This window comes from Halichoerus grypus, chromosome 6 (genome assembly GCF_964656455.1).
Source record: "Halichoerus grypus chromosome 6, mHalGry1.hap1.1, whole genome shotgun sequence".
NCBI lineage: Eukaryota > Metazoa > Chordata > Mammalia > Carnivora > Phocidae > Halichoerus > Halichoerus grypus.
In genome coordinates, this window is record NC_135717.1 from 36,923,994 (window position 1) to 36,951,601 (window position 27,608).

At 54.6% G+C, this 27,608-nt stretch overlaps 2 protein-coding genes across 6 annotated transcripts in view; one reads left to right on the forward strand and one right to left on the reverse strand.

Annotated features, from left to right (window-relative positions):
• MGRN1 (mahogunin ring finger 1) overlaps window positions 1-16,314 on the reverse strand; it is a 54,735-nt gene extending 38,421 nt beyond the window's left edge. For 2 of the 5 annotated variants that reach the window (XM_036091205.2, XM_036091213.2), the window contains exon 1: window positions 16,054-16,305. In XM_036091205.2, coding sequence (XP_035947098.1) covers window positions 16,054-16,141 — 88 coding nt within the window. In that variant the 5' untranslated portion in view covers window positions 16,142-16,305. Of the gene's footprint in view, window positions 1-16,053 lie in introns of all 5 variants that reach the window. The other 3 variants (XM_036091197.2, XM_036091222.2, XM_078074876.1) reach the window with 3 other exon arrangements.
• A 5,328-nt stretch (window positions 16,315-21,642) lies between these two features.
• UBALD1 (UBA like domain containing 1) lies at window positions 21,643-27,352 on the forward strand. Its single transcript, XM_036091111.2, has 3 exons — window positions 21,643-22,495; window positions 25,854-25,916; window positions 26,260-27,352. Exons 1-3 carry the CDS (start codon window positions 22,226-22,228, stop codon window positions 26,611-26,613), a joined length of 687 nt encoding a protein of 228 aa, XP_035947004.1. The 5' UTR covers window positions 21,643-22,225; the 3' UTR covers window positions 26,614-27,352.
• The last annotated feature ends 256 nt before the right edge of the window (window positions 27,353-27,608 follow it).

The window sequence follows — 27,608 nt, forward strand, 5'->3', positions numbered from 1 at the left end:
GCAGCCCAAGTGTCCATCGACTGATGAACGGACAAAGATGTGGTATATATATGTATGTATGTGTGTACATAAATGTACATGCACACACACACACACTACGGAATATTACTCAGCCATAAAAAATGAAATCTTGCATTTGCAACGACACGGATGGACCTAGAATATTATGCTAAGCAAAATAAGTCAGTCAGAGAGAGACAAATACCGTATGAGTTCATTCATGTGTGCATTTAAGAAACAAAACAAACGAACAAAGGAAAAAAAAGAGAGACAAATCAAGAAACAGAGTCTCTAACTACAGAGAACAAGCTGATGTTTACCAGAGGGGCGGGGGTGGTGGGATGGGTTAAACAGGTGATGGGGACTAAGAAGCTCACTTGTCACAAAGAGCACGGGGTCATGTATGGAAGTGTTGAATCACTATATTGTACACCTGAAACTAATATAACACTGCATGTTAACTAACTGTAACTAAAATTAAAAAAAAAAAGAAGAAAAGGCGGGTCAGCCTAGACTGGGGGACACTAAATCCAGTGACCGATGTCTTCATACGAGAAAGAGGGAGATCTGGACACAGAGGCCCACACACAGGGAAGAAGGCAGGGTGACTTGGCTACAAGGGAAGGAGCACGTGGAGCCACCAGCAGCTGGGAGGCAGGAAGGACGTCCCCCTAGAGTCCTTGGAGGGAACCAACTTTTGTTGACACCTTGCCTTGGGACTCCCAGCCTCTAGAACTGTGAGAATAAACTCTGTTGTCTGAAGCCACTCACCCTGTGGTGCTTTGTTACAGAGGCCACGGGACACTAACACGGTTTCCCACGGCCCTAGACTAAGTCAGTCCCCCCATCCCACACCTGAGCCCTGAGTACATTTTCACCTCAGCACTGACCACAGTTGAAAACTGTGTGGAGGGCCACCTGGGTGGCTCAGTCGTTAAGCGTCTGCCTTCGGCTCAGGTCATGATCTCAGGGTCCCGGGATCGAGCCCCGCGTCGGGCTCCCTGCTCGGCAGGAAGCCCACTTCTCCCTCTCCCACTCTCCATGCTTGTATTCCCTCTCTCGCTGTCTTTCTCTCTTTCAAATAAATAAAATAAAATCTTAAAAAAAATTAAAAAAAAAAAAAAACTGTGCGGACCTGAGTATCTGACACCCCCCACCATGAGAAATGAGGGAGGCTCTAAGCAGTTGCCCATTATGTCCCTGGCACACTTAGGCACTAAATTCACATTTTTCGTAAAAATCAATGGATAAAAGGGTCAGCTTCAAAGAAGAGAGCTCACAGCTTTGCTGGGGAAACATGAGAGTATCTATAGCCTCTCCCAAGATTCCTGATCTGACGCTCACCCTCTGTCTCCCATTTCTCTCTGGCACAGAGAACCCAGAGAAATGCCCAGGCGGCCACAGGGCCCTGTGAATTTTGTGGACACCCAAGCCATGTATCCCGCAGGCACGGCAGGCACATCTGAGCACCTGAGCCCATGTGGGTCCTTCCTGGAGCCCCCAGAGGGAATCCTGAGCCCTTCAAACTCCGGGGCATGCCCGGCCTGGAGGTGTGTGTCCTTGAGAACCGCAGCCCTGGTTACGCGCACACAGCCCTGGCTGCCCAGGCAAACAGGCCCGGAACCAGGGGGCCAGCCTGGGGGCTCTCACCTGCAAGGACCATAACCAGGGAACACTGGGCAAGGGCATAACCCCACCCAGCACACATGTGGCCAGGACCCAGACAGAGCCAACTGCAGTGAGAGAAAAGAGTCAAGTGGTGACTAAATAAACATAACACTCCTGATTTTATGCAACACCAAGTAGCGGCTAAAGAGAGTCAAACACTTAGATACGCACATGGGAAGACGATCACGGAGTATTTGTTATTAAAAAAACAAGCTGAGGGTGTTCCCGGATCCCATTTGAGAGGTAACTGCACACAGATGCACATAACACAAGTTGTGAGTTCACACAGAATAGTCAGGAAGGACGCACGCAAAAAGCTGCTGAGAAGTCAGTCGGGACTGGAGGCAGCAGGGACAAGAGTGCAGACATTCTCACACCTCCCGTCTCGCCAGGTAACGATATGCACAAGCAGACAGGGGCAGTCACTAGATGGGACCACACGTCAGTTAAAAGGAATGAGCCAGGTCTCCACGTATCAGCATGGAGCAGATGCACAACAAACATGACTCAAACACAGAGCAGTGGGAGACCGCATCATGCGGAACGCAGCCCTGTGGCCGACGTGAAGAGGCAACACAGGACGGCAGCACGGGGGCCGCGACGGGGCTGCTCGAGAGAGAGATGCAACAGGAAAATGGGAAGCGTGGATTCTGAAAGGAGGGTGTTCGCTTTCAATTTCTTTGCTTTCCCAGGTTTCTCAAATGCTCATTTTTTTTTTTTTTTAAGATTTTATTTATTTATTTGACGGAGAGAGACACGGTGAGAGAGGGAACACAAGCAGGGGGAGTGGGAGAGGGAGAAGCAGGCTTCCCGCGGAGCAGGGAGCCCGATGCGGGGCTCCATCCCAGGACCCTGGGACCATGACCTGAGCCGAAGGCAGACACTTAACGACTGAGCCACCCAGGCGCCCCTCAAATGCTCACGTTAAAGGAAGAACGTGTGCAACAGAGGACCAGGGAGGGGTGTGTGCTCATGTGTGTATGCGTGCAGCGTGTGATGCACACAGCTGCAGGTGTGCACCGTGCACGTGTGTCTGGGTGTGTGCTCGTGTGTACACGTGGGCGTCTGTATGCGTACACTTAGTTTAGGACCAAGAGGACCAGGCGGAACTCTGAAGAGGAGGGAGGGAAAAGAGCAAGGAAACACCATGAAAGGGCAGGAACAAAAGGCAGACAGACCGGAAGATGGAAGAAGAGAAACCACCATCACCACTGGACTCTTCCTCCATGCCCCCCAGATACAGAACCCATCGAGGGGGCACAGATGCCACCGCTATTCTCCACGTGGGGCGACGAGCTCGGAGGTGGTTCCCAGCCCCACGTCTCAACCCCCTGCTGGGCCTCCCCTCCCACCACGGGGACAGCAGCCAGGGGTGCTGTGGTGTCATGGTGTCATCTCAGGGCAGACTACAAAGGGCTGCTGTTCGCACACAATGAATGAGCCACATGGGAAGGCCTCCCCGATCAGATCGGCTGGAAACCCCTCTAAGGCCACACTCAGAAGCCTGCCAGAGGCCACGATTTTGGCCACGATTTGGCCCTGGCTACACGGCACCGACATGCTTGAGGGCCGGAGGACCTCCGAGGAACTCAGCCAGTTCACCTCCTCTGTAGCGGGGGGTATTCAGACTCCGTCCTCCTTATAGGCATCCCAGTGACCTGGAGAACCCACAAGTGGCCAGCCACCAAAATAAAGACCAAGGGAGGGGACCTCCCCTGGAGGCCTCCCCGCGCTCCCACACATGGCTCGGTTTTCCGATGTGGATGGACATGCGTGATCATCATCTTTTACAGACAAGGAAAATCAGAACCATGGGCTCCAGTCAGAGGCTGCTTCAGTGACGGCCAGGCTTCTGGGGTTCTTCTGTCTGTTCCGCTTTCAAATGTCTGGCAGTATACATGGTGGACCATGATCATCACTTCCAACCCCCAAACAGAAACACTCTCAATCATATAAGTGAACTAACCCTGCTAAGGGGCCAGGCACCAGGACAAGCTCTCCAAAGCCCAGAATGATCCACACCCAAATCCCCAGAATCCCCCAGGAGGCAGGGCGAGAAATGGGGAGAGTATAAGTGGGAGCTCGAAGCTCTCCCAGAAGACATCTGCTCTCTCCTTAGCTACATACTCACAAATCCCAAGTTTCATCGAGACCAAAGTTTGGGACCCTACCACAGATCGAATGTTCATGTTTCCTCCAAATTCACACGTTGAACCTCACCCCCAATGTGGTGGTACTGGAAGCTGGGGCCTTTCGGCAGCAACCAGGTCATGAGGAGGTGCTCTGAGGGCTGGAATCAGCGCCCTCTCAAGAGCTCCCTCCTTGCACTGCAGATGCTCCCGACCAGCGATACTGATGCCATCCCCAGCAACACACATCCCCACGCCTCGACCGCAGGGACAGCCACCACCCACCGCCCTGCAACTAGTGACTGCCCTGTGCTCCCACCTCACCCAGCACCACCTTCCTGGCCTGTCTCCCAGGATTCCGGAGCTTCCTCCATTCCCGGTGACCCAGGGGATGCTCCCACCCTGCCACTCAGTAGCAAGGCCTCCTACGGCCTCCCAGCAAGCCATCTGCCCACTCGATAGCACACCCTCCACCCCCCACTGTCTTCAAGGTTTTTCTTCCTGTGCTGGCTGGTTCACACTCCAGGCAGGGGTCACAAGTTTGTCCACCATCCTGTACCCCAGCAACCACCACCCTGGCCTGCACACAGGAGCCTGATAAAAACCGGCTGAATGAACAGAGGTGAAGCATGGATGACAGCTTACTACTACTTGACAGTCGAGGAAATGGGAGGCACAGAGAGGTCACGTGACCTGCTCAAGACCCAGCACCAGCCAGAGGTGGCGTCCTCACTGACCCCAGAGCTGCACACTCAACTACACCAACCCCCTGTGTGTTCTACCCACAGCCCCCAGCAATTCTCCAACTCCCAGTGCACACTGACTGGGTGGCCTACAAATTCAGCTCAATCCTGACACTACCCACCCAGAGACAGCATCAGATCCCACAGATTAAGGGCTCAGCCCCATACCACTGCCATCTCCCTTCATATGCCAATCCCCAATCCAGTTGGTCACCTGTCAACTGGCTATAAACTGGACATTCCCATGACCCCCAATTAATTTGCTAGAGCAGCTCACAAAACTCAGGGTAACAGTTCACTTACTAGATCTCCAGTTTATTATAAAAGGATAGGACTCGGGCGCCTGGGTGGCTTAGTCGTTAAGTGTCTGCCTTCAGCTCAGGTCATGATCCCAGGGTCCTGGGATCGAGTCCCACATCGGGCTCCCTGCTCGGCAGGAAGCCTGCTTCTCCCTCTGCCACTCCCCCTGCTTGTGTTCCTGCTCTCGCTGTCTCTCTGTCAAATAAATAAAATCTTAAAAAAAAAAAAAAAAAAAAGGATAGGACTCAGGAAGAGCCAGACAGAGAGGCCCAGGACAAGGCACGTGGGAAGGGTGCAGATGCTTCCAAACCCTCTCTGAGTGCTATACCCTCCTGGCCTCTCGCTGTGTTCACTAACCCAGAAGCAGTTTGAACCCAGCCCTTTTGGGTTTGCATGGAGGTTTTGTTACATAGGCACGGTTGATTAAATCGCTGTCTGCCGGTGACCCTTTCAATCTCCAGCCTCTGATCACAAGGTTGGGTCCAAAGGCAGCCAGGACCCACCCTTAGGTGCTTTCCAAAATCTCCTCATTAACATAAATTCAGGTGTGGTGGAAAGGGGTCTGGTTACGAGTATCAAGACTCTGATTTCACTTCTATCACTCATTGCTTAGGAAATTCCAAGGGTTTTAGGAACTCTGTGACAGGAACAGGTGAAAACCGAAGATTTATTTATTTATTTGCATTTTTTTAAAAGATTTTATTTATTTATTTGGCAGAGACAGCGAGAGAGGGAACACAAGCCGGGGAGTGGGAGAGGGAGAAGCAGGCTTCCCGCGGAGCAGGGAGCCCGATGCGGGGCTCGATGCCAGGACCCTGGGATCATGACCTGAGCCGAAGGCAGACGCTTAACGAATGAGCCACCCAGGCGCCCCCAAGGTATTTATTTCTTAGTATAAATCACAATGTCCCTGCCAAGTAAGCCATGACGTGACTAAAGGCTCTGCCCCCAACCCCCCCACCCCCCACCCCGGCCCGCTAAGACACACAAGACCCGCTCAGCAGCCCCAGTAGGGGGTAGGCGGAAGAGCTGAGCAGGCCTGTGCAATGGCTGGGGACAGTTCATGAACTCCGCAGGCCGAAAATTCTTCTCATTCTCTACCAGGACAGCTGTTCCCAGTTACCAGTTTCCCGAATCTGCTGCCGCTAAGCTCTGGCTGGGCCGGACCAATGGGATGAGAACATCACAGTCCCCAAAGAGTGATCTCAGGAAAGGAAAGCATCTTCAGGCTTGTGAAACTCCTGGCTAGGTGGGAGGCCCCACAGGCTGGAAGCAGGTTCCCAGAGAGAGAAAAGACTGACCCTAAGGGGGTCACCCACCTCTAATCACCCTGCTCCCTGATTCCCCCTGGGCCAAGGTCCTGCGTGTACACAGAACAGTGCTTCTCCACGCAGCCTAGGTGACCTAGGGCAGCCTAACCTCTGTGGGCCTCAGTGTCCCCATCTGCAACATGGAGGCCTCAGTGAATAACACTGACAAGGCCCTCTCAGGCTGCCCTATGATGCGTGGACATGGTAACGCAAAGGAGCCTTGCACAGGTGAAAAGATTCTGGTTCACTGAGTTCCAGAGTAAGTGGCTGCAGCCACCTTTTTTTGGGAGGAGGGGTCCTTCCCTTTTCTGGAAACAGCCTCCACCACCCAGTTTGGTGGTAGGCCCCAGCTGCCAGCAGACCATGCAGCTCCCACCCCCTAGACACTGCTGGCTGGCCAAGGTGGACACCTGACCGTGCTGGACCAACACGTGGATTCTCTCTCCTGTGGAACTGGACCAGAGACCAAAGGACTTGGTCCTTGAGGCCCCCAGATGGGTGGCAGTCAGCTTTGGGCAAGTCACAGCAGAAGGATGCTGAGACCAGAGGGGACAAGAGGCTTTTGTGTTCAGTTGGCTTCCACTTATTGGCTTCCCACCCTTGGGTTCCAGAGACCCACCCCCCACCAGCTTTCCAGTACATTCTACTTCCTGCCTAAGCTAGTCTGCATAAATGCCATAGCGGCAGCCAATTTCCAAAGAATTAAAAATGTAATAAAAAACACTTAGGAAAGAACTGCAAATCAGTGAGAAAGGAGACAATCCAGTATGAAAAACATGCAAATGATTTCAACAGACACCTCACAAAAAGAGGAAGAGAAATGAATGGTAATTTCCATATGAAAAGGTGCCCAACCTCACCGGCCATCAGGGAAAAGTAAATTAAAACTCCAAGAGCTTTCCTTGGCTAAAGTTAGACCACAACAAACCACACACAGCTGACACTCCCCAGCGCGGGTGAGAATGCACAGCGGTCAGCACCCTGCTCCGCCCATGGGAGTGTGAATCGGCTCAACAGTTCCAAAAACCTGTCTGCAAAACCCGCTGGAGCCGAACCCGTGCCTGCGGGCCCCAGCACCCACTGCCAGGTGCGACCGTGACCCAGAGAGGGTACTGCGGGTGGGAGAGGTCAAAAGTCGCTAACACCGAGAGTGCTGGCTGCCCGGGGCTGGGAGCGGGGAGCCAGGGTGTAAAGGGCACACGGGGGAAAGAGTTGTAGAGAAATGACGGTGGATCGGTGCACGGCTGCACAACAAGGTGAAGGTACTTAATGTCACTGAACTGCACACTTGAAATGGTTAGAATGGTCATAGTTACGTGTATTTTACCACAATTAGAAAAAACACGGACCGCAGGAAACCTGACTCCTGGGCACCAGAGCAGGCACGGGAGGCTCCACGGCAGCATTTTCCGTGGGGGCCCGAACTGGAAATGCGCCCAACGCCCCTGCACGTGAACGGATGAAGACAGCGGCCTCAACAGACACGGGGATGTAACACAGCAGAGACCAAATCGACTACTGCCCCCACGAACAGCGTTAGGGCATATCATCACTGAGTGTGGAGCAAAGAGCAGCCAGTTATTTATATCAAATTCAGAAACAGGCAAAATCACCTCTAGTGGAGTCGGAAGGGGTTTCCCAGAGAGGAAGGAGGCAGAGATTGGGAAGGGGCCCCAAGGGGCTTGGGGGGCTGCTACTGTTCTATTCCTTCAATACGTTCACTGTGTGATCATTCATCAAGCTTATGCTTTGCACATTTTCTAAACACCTGTTACGCTTTGATGTTAAACATATATACAGTCCTTGACTTACAATGGTTCAACATACAAGTTTTAGACTTTACAATGGTGCAAAAGCGACAGGCATTCATTCAAACCCATACTTCAAATTGTGAATGTGGATCTTTTCCCGGGCTAATGATCTGTGGTGGGATCGGTGGGATCTTCTCTTGGGTTGCTGGGCAGTAGCAGGAGCCCCAGCTCCCAGTCAGCAATGCAGCCACAGGGTCTACAACTCATACTCACCGCCCTTCCGCACCCAACCATTCTGTGTTTCATTTTCAGTACAGTATTCAATAAATTACATGGATATCAAACACTATTATAAAATAGGCTTTGTGTTAGACGATTTTGCCTACCTGTAGGCTAACGTAGCTGTTCTGAGCACATTTAAGGTAGGCAAAGCTAAGTTACAATGTTCAGTAGGAGGGCACCTGGGTGGCTCAGTCAGTTAAGTGGCTGCTTTCCGCTCAGGCCATGATCCCAGGGTCCTGGGATCGAGCCCCGCACCGGGCTCCCTACTCAGCGGGGAGCCTGCTTCTCCCTCTCCCTCTGCTGCTCCCCCTGCTTGTGCTCTCTCACTCTGTCAAATAAATAAAAGCTTAAAAAAAAAATGTTCAGGGGGCGCCTGGGTGGCTCAGTTGTTTAAGCGACTGCCTTCGGCTCAGGTCATGATCCTGGAGTCCCGGGACTGAGTCCCGCATCGGGCTCCCTGCTCGGCGGGGAGTCTGCTTCTCCCTCTGACTCTCCCCCTCTCATGCTCTCTATCACTATCTCTCTCAATAAATAAATAAAAATCTTTAAAAGAAAAAAAAAAACGTTCATTAAGTTAGGTGTATTCAATGTATTTTCGACTTCCAGTCTTTTCAGCTTACGATGGGTTTATGGGCACACAGTCCCATCAAGATCTGAGGAAGATCTGTGTATGTGTGTATACATACACACATTTCTTAAGCCGTGAACCAAACACAATTCCTTCTTTTGATTCCCCCTAGAGGAACCCAGGGAGTCTGGTCACTCGGGGATATCATCTGGGGCAGGAGGTGTGGATGACAGAAAGCTGCAGTTATCAGAACGGTGGACGCCAGGACCACCTGGAGGGGGCCAGTACGGGGCAGTCTGCCCGCCCTGCGGGTGCCGAGCACCCAGGACCAAGTGGGAGGGCCTGAATCAGTATCAGGCAGGAGAAAAGACAGAAGAAATCCTTCAGACACAGAGGTGGAGAGATGTTCCATCAGTCACTCCTCAAGCCTTGTGCCTCCTCACCTGGCTCTATGACTAAGCAAGCCGAGGGATTTCGGGTTAGACAGACAGGACCCTCTCCCACGAGGTTCCAGACCATGTGCTTTTCTGCACATGGCAGAGGGCGTAGGCCTCACTCCTCCTCCCTCTCACTCCCACCCTGGTGGGATGGCCACCCCCTGCGGCACAGGCCGGGGCTAAGCCCAGATCCCCCATCTCTGAGGAGCTGGGCAGACGCAGGGGCAGCTGGTCGAAGTAAACAACTGTACGGTTATTGACGGAGGCCGCATCAGGCGCTGCATGGGGCACGGAGTGCCTGTGACACCATCTGCCCTTTTATGGGACACCATTTTATGGAATAACACAGAATAGTGAGGCTGCGTGACAACATAACCACACAGGAAATGCCAAATGGAACATGGCCCCATGCAAATGTCTGGTCTGGGCCGCACTGGGTTTGGGAGAAGTAGACGGCAGTGGTCACTGCCTGCTGGGATCATCCAGGAAGTACAGGACATCCTCCAGGAAACTTCTGGGCCTGCTGAAAAACAAAGGTTGGGCAGAGCAGGGCGTGGTCTCACCCTGCCAGCTCCCGTGGACTCTCAGAGTCAGATCTGGAAAGAGGCCTGGGGCACCAGAGGTTCACCCCAGTGAGTCAGGGAAATGGGGCCAGAGAGCAAGCTCCTTGAGCAAGCTCAAGGCCACAGACCAGGGCCAGACTCGGGCCTCAGGACTCGGAATCTAGTGCTCCTCCCGCCGCACCTCTACTGGCTGGGGGTCGGGGGCAGAGGACTGCTCCTGGGTTCAATCTCCTGTGCTAAACTAATCCTCAACTTTCCATGTCTGTGGATGGGTGTGTTGTAAACACAATAAAGGTCACCCCACTGTGAGGAAGAAGACACACACATGCGCACACAGACCCATAAGCGCGCACACAGACCCACACCCTCTTTACCCCAGGTGGCTGGGCCCTGGGAGCCATGGCGGGCTGTGGAATGGCAGCAGCCACCTCCCCGGGCAGGGGTAAAAGGCCCACTGGCTCTGCGACCAGACCAGCACAAGCTCGGGCTTTCCTCACCGGGAGCGCCAGGCCCTATGGGCCTGTGGAGTCGGCCCATGCACGGGAAAGTCCAACAAAGCCCAGGGCAGGAAGGCTGGCAGGAGCTGGCTGACAGCCAGGTTATTTTCAAGTCAACAAAAGGTGACAGTTTCTCAACGATCCCCAGAGAAACTATGAAAGGTCCCCAGAGTCGCTGTGCCCCGACACACACCCGGAACTGAGTAAACGATGCAAGACCTCAGAAACAAGCACACCGAGCTCCCGGCCCCATGGTCAAGCAACACTCCAACGGGGAGACCCACCAAAGCTCAGCTCCCCACGGCCCCAGGGCCCGGGCACCAATGGCAGGCTTCTAAACCCCAGCGACCCCGGGCTGCTGCTTCCCGGAAGCAGGGGCTCAGATGCCCACCCACCACGGCCCATTTAACAGGCTTCTTGCTGCTTTTGTTTTTTTTTTTGTTTTGTTTTGTTTTTTTTTAAAGATTTTATTTATTTATTTGGCAGAGAGAGAGACAGAAGAGCACAAGCAGAGGGAGTGGTAGAGGGAGAGGGAGAAGCAGGCTCTGCACTGAGCAGGGAACCCGATGCGGGACTCGATCCCAGGACCCTGAGATCATGACCTGAGCCGAAGGCAGACGCTTAACCATCTGGCTGCTTTTGTTTTTACCCGAAGTATTAACAACTGAAGCTCAGAAAATACAGTTTATTTACGCAGCTATTCCAATGATAAAACCCAAACCCAGTTAACAAGAGCAGAAGCACAGAACTAGTTCTCATCTGTGAACGGCACAGGGGACACGGGGAAGCTGAACGGGAATCCAGTGGAGCCGCACCACGCTGGTGATGATGGTGCGGGTCTCTGAGCAGGAAGGCGAACCGCCCGTGTGCAGGAGCCCCCTTCTCCCCACCCTCCATCCTACTGCCACGGGGCTCAGCACAAGCTCACTCCCTTGGACAGGGATGGCCCAGAGACCCAGAATGCCCCCAGTGATAGAGAATGTCCTCTCTCATCTGCAACACCAGCCTAGGCTCTCTCCTTCAGATGCCAAAGAAATCAGTCAGCAAGGCCCTACTCTGCAAAGGGTAAACCCCAACACAAGTGCTCACGAGATGTTCCTAGACTGCCGGCAACACCAAAGTACACACCAAAAGTCTTGCACGCACCTTGGGCGGCTCCATCACATGGCAGGAGACCCAGGAGTCGTCAGACCCTGCCCGACACACCGAGGGATAAGATGCAGCCCAGTCTGAGCAGCCCATACACTAGGGAGATGGGGTTGGTTTCCTCCGGGGCCTGTTGCACAAGCATTTGTTAAGCGCCTACTGCACACCAGGCTCAGATACTGAGCGACAAAAGGCTCAGTCTGATTTCTAGTTCCTCCACCAGAGGACAAAAGTTTGGTGTCACAAGGATAAGGCAAGGCTCCAATAAGATAAAGGAGGTGAAAACATTCAGAAAGCACACGCACATACACACGCTTTAGGTCTGGGGCGTATCTCCCCTCCACTCCGTCCCCTGCCTGGGTTGGTAGGTCACATGTCTGACTGCCTCCCCTTCTGACACTTCTCCTGGGTCATGACCCGGTCCCAGCACGACCTTCTTCAAACACCAGCACAGGGCAGACAGCATCGCTCTGAGACACACAATTAACAGTAATAACCTCAGTAGGAGGTCTGACTGTGGCAGCAGCTGCCCCCAGCCAGGTACGCCGCGTGAGCACCTGTTACACTCCGGGCCCTTTCCTGCATGTCTGCACCTTCTCTGCACGGGCTCAGCCATGGTGTCCTCGCTCCTGCTCTGACCCTCTGCTGAAAACAGGCCAGCTGTGTGATCAGGGCAACGGAGTACAGAAATAAACCCTCACCGTTTATGGTGAACTGATTTTTTACAAAGGTGCAGAGGCAGCTGGATGGGACAAAAATAGTCTTCTCAACAAATGATAATGAAATAATTAAATATCCATATGCAAAAAAAAGACCTCATAGTTTTACCTGGAACTACACATGAAAACATTACCTCAATATGGATCACAGTGCTTGCTTCGGCAGCACATATGAAAATTGGAACCAAATGGACCACAGACCCAAATGCATGAGCTGAAACTGTAAAACTTCTGAGGAAAAAACATAGAAAATCTTTGTTACCTTGGCCTAGGCAAAGATCTCCTAGATATAACTCCAAAAACATTAACCACTAAAAAAAAACTGATAAATTGAACTTAACCAAAATTTAAAAACCTTTGATCCTCAAAAGACACCATTAAGAAAAATGAAGACAAGTCACAGACTAGGAAAAAATATTACCAAGTCACAGAGCTGATAAAGGAATTGTATCATTGTACCCAGAATAAGGAACTGTTACAACTCAGTAAGAAGACAAACAATCCAATCTTTAAAAAATGCACAAAAGAGAAAAACAGACGTCTGGCACGCGTGCTCATGCTGCAGACTCTCTCCTCTCTCCCTTTCTCTCTCTGTCTCTCACACACACACACAGTATACAAATGGCTAATAAGCACGTGAAAAGGTGTTCCACATCAATCAGGGAAATGCAAATCAAAACCACAATGAGATACCACCTCACACCCACAAGGATAGTTATAATGAAAAAGGCAGACAAAGGAGCGCCTGGCTGACTCAGTAGGTACAGCACACAGCTCTTGATCTCAGGGTTGTGAGTTCAAGCCCCACATTGGGCGTAGAGCCTATTAAAAAAAAAAAAAAGTAGACAATAAGTGTTGGCAAGGATGTGGAGCACTGGAACCCTCACACACTGCTGATGGGAATGTAAAATGAAACAGACACTATGCAAACAGTCTGGCAGTTCATCAAAAGGTCAAACATAGAGTCACCATCTGACCCAGCAATTCCTCTCCTAGGTGTATACTAAAGAGAATTGAAAAGAGCCACACAAACGTTCAGTGTTCATAGCAACATTATTCATTATAGCCAAAAAGTGGAAACAACCCAAATGTTAACTGGTAAATAAATAAAATGTATGGTATCTGTACAATAAGGTACAGACATCTGTTACAACATGGATGGACTTCAAAGAAATTGTTCCAAGTACAAGAAGCCAGACACAAGAGAGACTACATGTTGAATGATTCCTTTTATATGAAGTGTCCAAAGAGGGCACATTTTAAAGACAGAAAGCAGGTCAGAGTAATGGGGTGGGGGTCAGGTGGGGGCACAGACTGACTGCAAACAGGCACAAGGAAACTTTGGAGGGTGCTGGAAATGTCTAAAACCTGACTGTGGTGATGGTTGCACAGTTCTATACATTTACTGAAAGTCAACAAATCATATGTTTACAATGGATGCGTTGTATGGCACACAATTTATATCTCAATAAAGCCACTTAAAAAATAAAATGAATAAATACAATGAAAACAAAGCAAATGTTATTAAATTTGAACTAGGAACCTTTGCAGTACATGCTGAAAGTTCCACAAGCAAAAGAAAGAGATCTTAAAAGTTCTCAACATCAAAAAAACGGTGTAGAGATGAGGGTGTTAACTCACCCTATATTGTGGTGATCATCTTCCCATGTGTACACATATCAAATCATTAGGGTATACACATTAAACTTGCACAACATTATATGTCAATTACGTCTCAATAAAGCTGAAAAGGATTTGACAGTATTATATATGTGTTAAAAAACATTAACATCCAATCATTTTTCTCTCCTTGATATTATCAACAAAATTAACAGAGACCTGAAAAAATAACTTTCTCATCAAGTGTTTGAAGGTCCATGGGGCCATCCCTTAAAAATCATCTGGAACTCCCCTGGGGTCCCCAGTCCACCCCTGGGGAAACATAGGAAAGTACTGCTAAGGTCATTTCTCAGACTGACCCTCCTCCCTGAGCAAGGCGGCCCGAGGGACAAGGAAGCTGAGGGGACAGCTTTCAGACTGGACAGGTCCAGGAGAGCACTGCTGTGGTGCTCTAAGGTAGCCTATGACATTCATCTTGGGTGACAGACCCAATCGATTAGTTGTGGCTGACCAGGGTGTTTATTAATGGATTCTGAAACCAAGTCCAGGCTTGGTGACAAAGAGTGTCCTGAATGATTAGCAAGGTCTACCACACAGAATCTGAAAGTGGTGTTATAAAGGCCTTGTATTTGTGGTTTCATCCAAACACCCATGTGAAGGGACATCAAGTGTGTCCTAGTCCCAGGTGATACAGGAAATGCCACATAAAACTTTGATATCTCTGCCATGCCACTGCTAGCAGCTATTAGGGTCTGAATTGGCCACCTAATTTCCTTTCTAAGTCATTATAGCAATTAATCTTTTATGAAGACTTTCGGTGCCAGGCACTATTCTGAGCACTCAAGCGTTCAAGGATCAACGCATTGTACAGATGAGGAAACTGTAACCCAGGGGACAGAGCAACTTGCCTAGAGTCACTAGGCAAGGAAGAACATCAGAGATGGAAGAGAATGAATTCAAACAACTGCTTCAATCAGATCTGGGGATGTCAGCCCACTGGCCTCCAAGGGATCCCCACACCAGGCTGGGCTGCCCTGCACTTGTGCCTGGGACACAAGCAGGCAACAGTGCCTTCTGCCCACTCTGACTGTTCCAAAAACTGTGCTCGTCTCCACCCCTCTATTTTCCCAGACACTCTCCCTCTTTGGGCTTCCAAAATCAGGGCAAAGCAGTTCTCAAATTTGAGTGGACATCAGACTCACTTGAGAAATGGGTTTAAATGTGGCTTCCTAGGCCCCAGCAGGTCTGAGGCAGGGCCTGGAAAATACATGTTTAACAAGCTTCCCACTAGTGGCAGTGGGTGGTCCTGGACTACACTGGAAGGAAACCTGGCCTAGTGGGTGTCCCAGGGCCAACTGTGAGGTCTAGGAGACCACCATATCAGATCAGATTCTTCAGAAGCCAGGATCAGGAGACCCAACCTCAAAGTCCCCCCCATGTCCAAATTCTCTGTCCTTTTTCTTCTTTTCTTTCCATGGCAAATGACCCCCATGAGGAGATGGAGAGGGAGGAACCCAAGCTAAAGTTCTGGGTCAGGCCACACTCTTTAGGGGCAGCAAAACAGTGGGAACAAGTCGACTGGGAGTCGGATTTGTGGTCCTGCTGCCAGAGGCACTTCCATCCAGCTCTGAGACCTTGGAAAAGTCACTTCCTCGCTGGTGTCTCAGGTCTCCCTGCCACAAAAAAAAGAGACCAGAGAACCAGGTAGATCCCCTCCAACCAGTCTCCTGTTCTCCAGCAAGGACCCCATTGATCATAATCTCCTTGGGCCCAGCGTCACTGCCCCTACCCACCCACCACTCACAGGCACCAGGAGGTCACCAGAGAGCTCAGCTTCTGTCCAGATGGCATGGCGAGTGTTCAGTACCACTGGCCGGGTCGTCACACTAAGCCACCAAAGAAAGCCAAAACTGGCGATGGTGTTCTGTCAATCCCTTTGACAATGACCACTTTGTAAGCACAAGCGAAGCGCCGGGCACCGTGCTGACCCCTCGCCAGCGTCGGGCCACGAACCTCACCCCCGCCCTGGGGTTTCCTACTCAGTCTCCCCTGTGTGCGGACGAGGGAGCTGAGGCGTGCGCGGGCGAAGTGACTGACCCAAGGTCACCCCGCCGGGACGGGGCAGGCAGCCCGGGGCCCCACCCACGGTCTGAGTGGAGGTCGCGCGGAGCCCCAGGCCGGGAGACACAGGGAGGGCCAGGGGCCGAGCAGAGCCCACCGCACCCTCTGCGGGGCGCACCGCGCGGGCGCGCCCTGCCCACCCCGCGTTCCGGCCCAGGCCTCGCCCTGCTGCGCGCCCGGGGCCGCGCCTGCCGCTCACCGGACTTCGGCGGGTAGCGATAGGCCGAGTTCGCCTGGATGTCGATGTCCTCCACGCCCGCGATGCGGCGGCTCAGGATGGAGCCCATGGTGCGCGGCAAGCCGAGCCGGGCCGGGTCGGGACGCTAGCGGCGGCGGCGTCCTCACGCGGACATGGCCCGGACCAGGCCACACGGACACTCGCCCACAACCGCGGGCACCTCGGCCTCCAAGGCCCAACCCCCAGCTCGGCCGGGGTCCGGACGCCACGGCAGCCCTCCGCCCCCCGGGCACGAGGCACCTCGGGAAATGCAGTCCCCTAGTCGCCGACGGCGACGGGCTGCGACGCAGGAAGCCCACCAAAGAACTACATGTCCCAGGATGCCCTTCGCCGCGGCCCAGTGAAGACGTTGACCAGGACTCCGGGACAAACCAAATGGACCTGAATCCAGAGGGGAGGAACCATCACCCACACCACAAACTGACTTTTCCTCTGCATTGCAAACACGTCACTAACATCCTAACTCTTTAGTCTCCTGATAATCTGTTCATATATAGATTCTTATAGGAACCCAGCCCCTTCCATTTACCCCCTCTCTAAAATATCTCCCTGAGCCACGATGGTTCTCCCCACTTCCCAGGGTCGATCTCCTGCCCCGTCCAGAAGAGGGCACACCTTTACCTGCCACCCGGCGATAGCTGGGATGGAACCCAAGCCGACTAGGAATTGGGGTTCACAGGAGAAGCTAAGCGCTTCTTTTAGCCTTTTCCAGAACTCAAAGCTTCTCTTTGGCTCCACGTCCAGAACAATTACTTTGAAGACATAATTTTACAGCCCCACAGACCTCTCCCCATTTTACATATAGAGAAACTGAGGCACAAGGGATGGCTGCATATGAGGTGCTGAAGGCACGTTTAAAAAATTGGTCAGGATTAAAGGCTTGCAGGTTGCAATGTACTTTCCTGGCTTTTGATTCACATAAAATTCTGTAAGTAGGCCAAGTGGAGATTGTTTTCACCTACTCTTCAGTTGAGAAACTGGGGTTCCAAGAAGAAAGTGGCTTCCCAAGGCAAGCCTGCTCTACCAGGAAAGCAGCTGGGGAGGGCGCAGCTGGCGAAGGGTCTCAAATGGTAAATGCACCACATTCCACATTAAAACGAGTCCTGCCCCTCGGGAGGCCAGAGTCCAGAACACAACCTTCTATTGTCAGGGAACCTGGGAAGCCAAAATTAGTAAGAGGTGAAAGATTTGTGTGCTTATGAGTAGAGTCTAGGTCTTGGAGGGGCCTGATTAAATCTCTGCTTTACAATCAAGATCCCCATTTACTGAGTACCTACTATGTGCCAGACATCGTGTTAAGACATAGTCTCTCATTTAATTTTTTTTTTTTTTTAAGATTTTATTTATTTGACAGAGACACAGCGAGAGAGGGAACACAAGCAGGGGAAGTGGGAGAGGGAGAAGCAGGCTTCCCGCAGAGCAGGGAGCCCGATGCGGGGCTCGATCCCTGGGCCCTGGGACCATGACCTGAGCCGAAGGCAGACGCTTAAGGACTGAGCCACCCAGGCGCCCCCTCTCATTTAATTTTCTGATGTAGCTTTTATTTTCATCCCCAATTCATGAAAAAAGGAAAGTGAAGCTAGAAGAAGTGAAGTACCCCACTTAGGCTGCAGTAGATAAACAGTAATGAAGCTGAAACTTGTACCAGGCCACTCCTTTTACTGCCACACTCCCCTGCCACCCCAGAGGCAGAAACATCCCGATGTGCTAAGTTTCATGTCCCTTGCCACCAGATGGGCCTGAAGACACCCCCCCCACCATGTGATCTTTCTTCCCTTATCTTTATTAAGTCACATAACATTTGTGCGTATACACACCTACATATACCAACACTGAATTCAATTTACTGGCCTCCCTGCTTGGGGGGGAGGCAAGGAGAGTAGGACAGACCCTGATGTTCTCATTGAAAAACAACCCTAGGAGCGTGTCCTTCCTATAGATCCTGGGCCAGGGCAGTCGTTTCCATGGGCTGGGTGTTTGATTAAACATTCCTCTTAATAGAGCTTTGGACTTGTTCTTTCTGTGCTTATCCATGCCCTGCTGGGAGGCAGGCCCTTTCTGATTTGTTACTAGTTCTACTGTCAACATCTGTGCTGATTCATTTATTTATTCAACAAATATTTACCATGCAGCTACTATGTAACACGCAATGAGCCAGGCTACGAGCCAGGCAACTGGGATCAAATGGAAGAACCCTAGATGTGGAGCATGCAGGTTAGTGAGGAGACACACTTAAAAGGTTAACAGGTGCATAAATACAAAATGTGGTGAGTGCTATAGGAGAATAGAGGTGCAATGAAATAATAGGGGAGATTTATTGATAGGGGTGTCAGGGAAGGCTTCTCTGGAGAGGTAACATTTAAGCCAGGATTTGAAATACAAATAAGAGCAAACCAGCAGGGGAGCAAACTCTAAGGAGGTAAGCCAGTCCAGGTTCCAAGCCGGGGAAACACTATGTGCAAAGGCCCTGAGACTTCAAGGAGCTGAGTATGATCCAGGGGCTCAAAGGTCAGTGTGGTTAAATTCAAATGGGGAGGAGGGTATAGGAACAGAGGTCAAGAGTGAGGCAGTGGCCAGATCTCAAATCCTCTCAGTCAGCCAGCACTGGGTCTTTTGAAACAGACACTAGACACAGTTAATGGGTGATGAGTCCTTGAGTCCAGACTTCTTCCTGAGCCTCCTTGCCTATTCATTCTTGTGCTCCCAGAATCAGGCACTCAATGATCTATGGAGTATTTGAAAGAATGGAGGTGGAAGGGTGCCTGGCTGGCTCAGCCAGTGGAGCATGAGACTCTTGATCACAGAATTGTGGGATTGAGCCCCACATTGGGTGTGGAGATAACTTAAAATCTTGGGGAAAAAAAGGAAAAGGAAAAAAGGATGGAGGTGGGAAGGAGGAGGCCAGGGCATGCTGGGGAGACTTTGGCAGGGCACCCAACTTCCCAGAACTTCAGGTAAGATGTGGGCACTGCTAGAAATACCTTTTTGTCTCCCTGTCCTATCTGCTGGTCCCAGCTGTCAGGCCCCATCTGAGCTAGCTAAGAAATCCAAAGTCCACTCTCCTGCCAGGCTGATCCTGGCTAAAAACAAGATTGTTTTTTCCTTCCCTGCTGCCCCTGGGAAAACTAGCAGGCTAGGGGTGCCATGGGGGCCAGAGGGGTAACCTTTGCTCCTGCCAGCCTCATTTGCCCCACCCCAGCCAGCCTGCTGGTTTGGAAGTACTCCTTCTGAGCTGGACAAGCCTGGGCAGGTAACTGAGTGTTGCTGGGTAAGGATAGGGGGAAGGGGGAAGGTACTTCCCTGAGCCAGAAAATCCCCTAGTGGGCCCTGCCAGGGCAGTGCCCTCTCTCACTCGCCAGAAATACACCCTCATGGCCTACTGGGTGCCTGTTCTCCACTGGCTCTGAACACTGGCAAGAGCATAAGGTGGTTTGGATTCCAGCCTGTTTCTTCATCAGTAAAATGGGGCTTGGGCTCCCTAGAGTGGTCCAGACGCAGGCAAACAGGTGAGTACTAGAGATTGTACACTGAGTGCTGGGCCCTTGCTGACCACTGCACAGGTATTAATCCCCTCAGCAGGCCTGGGATTGCCCCACACTGCTACCTCGGGTTCTACAAATGAAACAAAGCTCAAGGCTGCAGTAGCTTATCCAACATCAGTTAGTAAGCAGCAGAGTTGACTCATACCCAGGTCTGTCTGGCTCCCAAACCCGCTTACCTTCCAGCATGCCCTGATGCTATCCTGGTGTAACAGGGACAGCAATAACCACTTTCAGAGCCACCTACCTCGTGCTGGGCGCTTTACCCACATTAATTCATGCTTACCGTGCTTTGTTAAGAAGAGGAGCCATTCTGGGGCGCCTGGGTGGCTCAGTCGTTAAGCGGCTGCCTTCGGCTCAGGTCATGATTCCAGGTCCTGGGATCGAGCCCCGCATCGGGCTCCCTGCTCGGCAGGAGGCCTGCTTCTCCCTCTCCCACTCCCACTGCTTATATTCCCTCTCTCGCTGTGTCTCTGTCAAATAAATAAAATCTTTAAAAAAAAAAAAAAAGAAGAAGAGCCATTCTTAACAAGACCAGAAATCTCCTGGCACTATCAGGGTTTGCGAAAAATGGTGGAGCCTGAGTGATCCCGTGTAGCAGAAGACACCCAAACCTGACTTCCCATGTGGACAGGTTACTTCTGCCAAAGCCGAGGCGCCCACCTGGAAGAGGACACTGAGTCTGCTACCTGCAGATAGGCTAAGCCCAGGGCACTCTAGCCCTCAAAGGCCGCTTAGGGGGTCTGACCATGCAGGGTTCCCTTCCCTCCCGGAGCATCCGGGTGCCCCTGCCCACCCCCAACCCCCACAATCCTGGGACCCTTCAGGCCCTGTTCACCAGTCTCCCATTATCCTCCCACTCGCCAAAGCCAGAACCTCTGGAAGGGTTAGGACCCAGGTAGGGCTTCTCTCCACCCCTCCAGTGTGGCATAGTTCCCTCCATCCAGTGCATTTCCTCTACTGAGGCGCTGGGTTGGTGGGGGGGCACGCCACTAGAATCAGACACATCCAAAACATCTCCTGATTCCCATTGGACCCCTCCACCACCTCTGGACCCCACACTAAGCCTAAAGCCAACAACGGATCAAATATAGGAAAACCTCCCAATGACCTTTCACCCCAAGCCCCCAGGGCCTGTGTCACTTCCCAGAGGGCACTTTTCTACATTTCCACAAGCCTACATCCGTCCCTGAGATTTTTTTTTTTTTTTTAAGATATTTATTTGACAGAGAGAGACACAGCGAGAGAGGGAACACAAGCAGGGGGTGTCGGAGAGGGAGAATCAGGCTCCCCGCTGAGCAGAGAGCCCAGTGCGGGGCTCGATCCCAGGACCCTGGGATCATGACCTGAGCCGAAGGCAGAGCTTAACGACTGAGCCACGCAGGCGCCCCCATCCTTAGGATTTTTGACACACGGTCCCAACACCCCCGCCCCCCCTCCCCAGCCAACTCTTCTGGGGTGTGCTCTCCGCAGTAACGCCGGGTCAAGGCAGGGCAAGAGAAAGGGCTCAAAGAACGGTTGCCCAACGGATGAAACTGGAGCCCAGGGAGCGCGAGGAACCGGGCCAAGGTCCCTCAGAGCAGGGGTGACCGAGCCAGACCTCTCCCCGCCTCCCCCCTCCCCGCCCCCACGATCCCGTTCCGTGCCCGCCCTGGCCCCGTACGCCCGACCCGCGACGTCACCGGAAGCGCCGCGTGCGGAGCTGTAAACACAACCCGCAACTCCCCCCCTCCTGTGCTCCCCAGTCCCGCCCCCGCTCGCCACGTGACGCGCCCCCGCCGGCTCCGACCCAGCGCCCGCCCCCGCTGCAGCCTCATTGGGCGGCTAGCTTTGTTTACCTTATATGGCCAGGTCCTAACACTCTGCGGCCGCCCATTGGCGGTGGCGCGGCCTCACTCACTTGACGTCATTTGGGACAGAACGATGCAAATAAACCGGGGCATTCTGGGAATAGGAGTTCGGGGCCGCCCCGGAACTGGCTCCGCCAGGTCCTGGCGCCTGCAGCCGAAGGCTGAGATTTCCGGCAGAACGTACGAGATTTTGCGTGGGAAAGTGGGAGCCCCGCGGGGAGGGTACCCCGAGGCACCAGAGCTTGCCCGCCTCGCCGGCTTGTTCGGGCGCCATGCCATCCCCAAACGTTCCTCGGGTCTACTGTGTGCCTGGCCGAGCACCAGGCCGGGAAGGGACCCGCATCACGTGTGGGCGATGTGAGCTTGTGCTCGGGGCGCTGGGGAGACCGGAAGGCTTCCTGGAGGCGGTGACTCTGCAGAACCCTAAGGGGTACATTCATTCATTCAGTGAAGAAGTATTTATTGGCGCCTACTGTGTGCCAGGCATTCGGGGCTGTGCGTCCCAGTGCTTACGATTTATGCCAAAATTTCTAGGGGCCCCCTTTCCAACTGTGCGCCCATTCAACAGAGGGATGCCAGGCACACCGGGCAAAGACGCCAGCGGCCTCCGCCTTCTGGACCCCCACGAGCCTCGGTGAGGGCCTGCAGACGCGCCTGCCCGCTTCCGCACGCAGCAGGGGCAGCGTCCGGACACACCTCCCTGCGCCCCCCGGCCGGCCGCTGCGCGGGACTACATCTCCCAGCATGCCCCCGCGGCCCCGAGCCAGGCGAGGCTCGGTGAGTCAGAGCCGCACAGTAAATATTTGTATTAGCCGGAGCCGGCTCGCTAATGGTGGACGCGTGAGGCGGAGGAGCGCGGCGGCGGGAGGCAGCGGGCAGCGCGGCGGCGGCGCCATGTCCGTGAACATGGACGAGCTCAAGCACCAGGTCATGATCAACCAGTTCGTGCTGACGGCGGGCTGTGCGGCCGACCAGGCGAAGCAGCTGCTGCAGGCGGCCCACTGGCAGTTCGAGGTGCGCGGCCGGGCCGGGGTCGGGGTCCGGGTCCCTCCCGCCAACCGCGCGTGTGCGGGACGGTGTGGACACGTGCCGGTGCGCGCTGCGCCCGGGCCGGGCCGGGGCCGCGCACTCGGCCAGGTGTCCCGACGGCCGCGCGCCCCGGCGGCCGGGCCCTAGCGCGCACACGCGGCGTGCGGGTCCGGCCGGGTGTCGCGGCCGCGTCTACGCGGCCCCCGGAAACGCCGCCCGCGCGGGGTGGGGGGAGGGGCGGGCCGCCCCCGCCGGCACCCCGAATCCCCGCCCCCCCTGCGTCCCCGGGCAGTCGGGATGCAGGGACCCCCCCTCTTTTGTTCGGGTAACGGCAGGGCGGGGCGGCGCCGCGGCCCGGACGGACAGTTGGCAGGCGGCCGGAAGGAGGACGCCCCGGGCCGGGACCGCGCGCCGCCCCCGTCTCGGGAGCCGTGGGGTGGGGCGGGGAGCCCCGGGGCCAGCGAGAGCCGCCCCGCGCGAGTGGGTCTGAGGGTGTGCGTGCCCGGTGGGCAGCTCGGTGGCGCCTGTGTCCACGTACATGTGCATTTGTATTTACGCACGCGCCACGCTACGTGTGGGCATGTTGGCGTGTGTGTAAACACGCAGTCCACCCGGCGCGCGGGTGCGGGCTGTGTGTGTTCCGTGTACACACACGTCGCCGTTTTTGCAGCTGGTGCCCACGCGTGTACACACACGAGTGTACCGGTGCTGTGTTGGACCCCACACTACAGCTAGGGGTGTGCATCTGTGCACCCCGCCCCAGAGGCGTGCCCAGGTGGCCGCCTCCATGCTGGCAGGAGAATCTACCTGCACAGTGCACGGCGTGGTTTACATGGGTCAGTAGCTTCCAGTCAGCTGGGCAGGAGGTGGGGCTGCCTCAGTCAGGACCCCACCCACCAGGCCTCCCTGACCCATAGGGCACTAGTGCCCACGGCTTGTGCTGCCAAGAGGCCACTTGGCTTTGCCTAGCTCAACTGCCCCAGAAATAACCCAGGGTAGTATCTAGGAAAGAGGCCAGAGTCCTTGAGCTCCACCCCTCACAGGTGTAAGGTCACAGCCCAGCCAGTGTCTGTGCCCAGCCAGGGCCCAGGGGCCTGGTTTCCTGATGGGGAGCCATCCCAGGAAAAGGTGTTTGGGCCTGCTGAGGGGACAGTGAGCCAGGGGATTCCAGGGCGCAGTTTCCTGAGAATGGGATGGGGATCAGAATTCCAGCCCAAAGGTTTGGACAGCCTGGGGGAGCAGTGGCCTGTCCAGCCAGGGGGATCTTTGCTCACCAACATCTACCAGAGCTTTTAGGAGGGACCGCTGATCCTTTGTGGTTCTCACACCCCAAGATGGGAGGCTGCTGGCTCTGGGCAAGTCCCTTCCCTCCTCTGGCCTCTGTTTTCTCTGCACCTCCAGTGTGGGAGTTGACCTCTAAGAAGTGAATGGCCACTCCCTCCAACCCCCACCCCTCCCACCCCCCGCAGGGCCTAGAGCCCCACCCTGCAGGAAGCTCCCTAATCAGCCTGTTTGTCTCAAAGGCTAGATGTGGCAAAACTTGTAAAACCACATTCATGGCAGTTTGCTTGAGTCCCACATCTGCATACATGGTTCCCTCCCTGCCTGGGGCTGGGCAGGCAGGTGTCTGGTGGGAAGCCTTTGCGTGTCTGCACTCTCAGCCCAGCACAGAGCCCGGCACCTGCTGGACTGTATCTCAGCCCGGGTTGGTGTCACTCCTCATGCGAATTAAAATGTAGCTTTGAGGATTGAAATGCTGGGGAAAACTCTGTCCCCAACAGGGGCAGGAGCGGCCTGCAGACTTGGTAGCTCTGGTGAGCCCCTGGGGTAGGAGCCATATGCTCTGGGCTCCCTGAGTCTATGTTTCACAAGTGTAACATGGAGGATATGGATACTAGGGAGGTTCACTTAAGGTGAAAATGGGATGTGAACCCCCAAACCGTAGGTCCTTGCATGAAAGTGAGTGAGGGGTTCCTCAGGGCTACCCTTCCCCCACTGTAACCTCCCCAGCATGCTCACCGGCTGAGGGTTGACCCAGCCAAAGGCCGTGTTTTTGGGTCATACCTTTGTGATTCAGGTGTTAACGAGGTCAGGCGGCTGCAGGGGGAAGGGGACCTGTGTGTTTTAAGTGGTGGTGCTTTAAGGCAGCAGAATGTTCTCACTGGAATTCTCACTCAGGTGGCCTTTGGATCTGCTGTTGGGAAGGAATGGTTTGGGTGTGTCCCCTGGGGCTCCCAGGTGGGAGGGAGTCCTGAGGAGGTACTTAACCCCAGCCCGTTCCCACACCCTGTTTGGGGACACTGGGGTAGGAAATCTCCAGCAGGAAATTCCCAGAAAAATTCATCTGAATCTAAAAAAAAAACAAACCCCCAGGGCAAGCCCTGGGAGCCAGCTTGGTCTGGCTGTGTTGGGGGCGGGCAGGGGATTGGGCTGGGTTTGGGGGGCAGGGAACCTAAAGGGGTGGCGAAGGAGGGCAGCTGGGGCTGGGCCTGGGACTTGGCACATACTCCCTCACCCAGCACTTTTGCAAGAGTAGCTGGCTCCCTTATTTTCCTCAGCACCCCTCCTGCAGGCCCCTGGCCAGGACAGACCAAATGCAGCACCTCCCTCGGGCTCCTGGAGCCCCCCTCTTGCCAGTCCCCCAGGGCCTCCACATGAGTTTGTCTGGCACAGACCTGCTCTCTGCCTCCTTTCCCACTCCCTTTCTCACCACCCTGGGTGCAGACCCCCTTCCGCCATCCTCCTGCTCTGCACCTTAAGAACATTCCAAGGGAGGCTTGGGCGAGTGGGGCAGCGAGTGCAAAACCCAGACCATCCTACGTAATAACGGCTCTCCCAGGTGGAATGTGGATCTCAGGTTATTGCAGCAGGGGAGGGGAATCAGGAAACCACCCAGCCCAGTCTCCTTGTGGTGCAGATGGAGAAACTGAGGCCCAGATCATGGCAGGCTCCTGTGGCCAGCCAAGGAGAGGGGCAGGCGGGTCATAGACTTAACATCTGGGAGTCTTTGCTATCCCTTGGCTCACAGATGAGGAAATTGAGGCTCAGATGAGGGAGTTGCCACCCATGGAGTTGGTGACAGTCAGGCTAGAATCTCAGTCTTTCCCTGTGAGACCGGGAGAGGGTGCTGCCTGCTCTGCTCCCCAGGTCACAGTGACCACATTAGGTGTGTGCGGAGCTGGAGGCCAGCCTGCCCGGGAGTCTGTAGCGCCTCCTTGGGGGGTGACAGGCACGCTCCTTCCATTCACTTCTGCTCCGTAGCCAGGCCCAGGGCCACACCAAGCCCCGGAGATTCTGGAAACAAGGGCCTGAGGGTAATTAAATCTGGGCCTTCTTTCCACAGACGGCTCTTAGCGCCTTTTTCCAGGAGACCAATATCCCCTACAGCCACCACCACCACCAGATGGTAAGTGTCCTGCGGCCCCAGGGGTGGCAAGAGGGGGTGCTCCTGGTCCAGGGCAGGGAAGCCTCGTTCCCCCGGGGAAGCTGCAGTGGCTCTCTGCTGCGGAGGGTCCTCCTTGGAGACTGCCCGGGGGTGTGGTGGGCCGGCCCGTCTCGGCTGTGCCTTCCCTCTGTGAGCCCCGAGCTAGTGGACTGTGTCGCGGAGGGAGCCAGGACGCAGCCAGCACAGAGGCCCAGAAGCTCCCCACAGCGGCTGAGTGTGTGTCTCCTCCTCGGAGGCAGCTGGAGGCCAGGGGCCCTCCCACAAAGGGGTGCTCACCCCACCCTCTCTTGTTTTCCCCCCACAGATGTGCACTCCTGCCAACACCCCTGCCACGCCCCCCAACTTCCCTGATGCCCTCACCATGTTTTCCCGTCTCAAGGCTTCCGAGAGCTTTCACGGTGGTGGCAGTGGTAGCCCAATGGCCGCCACGGCCACGTCCCCCCCGCCGCACTTCCCCCACGCCGCCACTGGCAGCTTCGCGGCCCCGAGCTGGCCAACTGCGGCCTCGCCCCCAGGGGGGCCACAGCACCACCAGCCGCAGCAGCCGCCCCTGTGGACTCCGGCACCTCCCTCCCCAGCGTCAGACTGGCCACCCTTGGCCCCCCAGCAGGCCACTTCAGAACCAAGGGCCCACCCTGCCATGGAGGCCGAGAGATAAGGGAGGCCCCTCCCCCCTCCCGGAGGCCAGGACCCTGTGGGGCGGGGGAGAGGATGTCTCTGTGGGCCCCCTTCACCCTCCTCTGTCTGCACCCCCCGTTCCCCGGAGCCCTGGAGGGGAGAGACTGGACCCTGGTGCCAGCACACAGGCTGCCCGCGCACAGACATGGACGCGCAGGCACGGGGCACCCACCTTGCATGGATTTGGTTCAGAGTTGTCTTGGTGCTGGTGGACAGAACTTCAGAGAACAAGCAGCCTTCCCCAGAGGACTTGCTTGGCCTGCCCCAGCCCAGGGGGCTGCGGAGAATCGCCACAGCAGCGGAGACTTGGCTGGCTCCTGCCTTGGAGCTCCTTGGGGGCCAGCAGGCCTAGATCCCCACCCTTGGGAATGCAGAGCCTTCTCCGCATGTGTGTGTGTAGCTGTGTCTGTATTTATATGTATGTCGCTCTCCAAGAAGCAACCTAGTTTATGGGGCAGCTGGACTTTGCATGTTAGAGTGAGCCCCCAAGCCCCTTGCCCGCCACCCCTCTCCCCAGGGCCCTGCCTCTCTCCCACCCCCTTGTCAGCCAGCCTTGCTGTTCCCTGCAGAGAAAAGAATTGTGGGAAACTCCAGGACTCTTCCCACCCATTCCCCAGCGCCTGCCTGCTGGGGCTGCCTGCATGCCTCCCCCAGAGCCCGGGGGTACCTCACACCCTTTCAATTCCCCCTTTTAACAGAAGAAAGAGTTCAAACCACCACCAGGCTCTGTGGTCTTGCCTCACATCCTGAGCTTTGCTGCCGGCTGGCTCCATGTGGAGAGGCAGGGCACCCCCAGTCCCGCCTGGCTCCACACGGTTCCTGTCTGCTGCTGTCTTTCAACCACAACATGGCTCTGGAACCTTTCTGCCCATCCAAGGCTCTTCCCATGAAGTTAGTTTCTGGCCTGTGTTCCCAGAATCCCTGCCTCCTGCCCATCCTTCCCCACTGTCAGGCTGGACTGATCCCGACCTCCAG

Excerpts from the sequence above, each read along its gene's own strand:
- UBALD1 (XM_036091111.2), top strand. The coding sequence starts at position 22,226 with ATGCCCCCGCGGCCCCGAGCCAGGCGAGGCTCGGTGAGTCAGAGCCGC. Across the intron at positions 22,496-25,853 it reads CGGCCCACTGGCAGTTCGAG|ACGGCTCTTAGCGCCTTTTT; the intron begins GTGCGCGGCCGG and ends TTCTTTCCACAG. Across the intron at positions 25,917-26,259 it reads GCCACCACCACCACCAGATG|ATGTGCACTCCTGCCAACAC; the intron begins GTAAGTGTCCTG and ends TTCCCCCCACAG.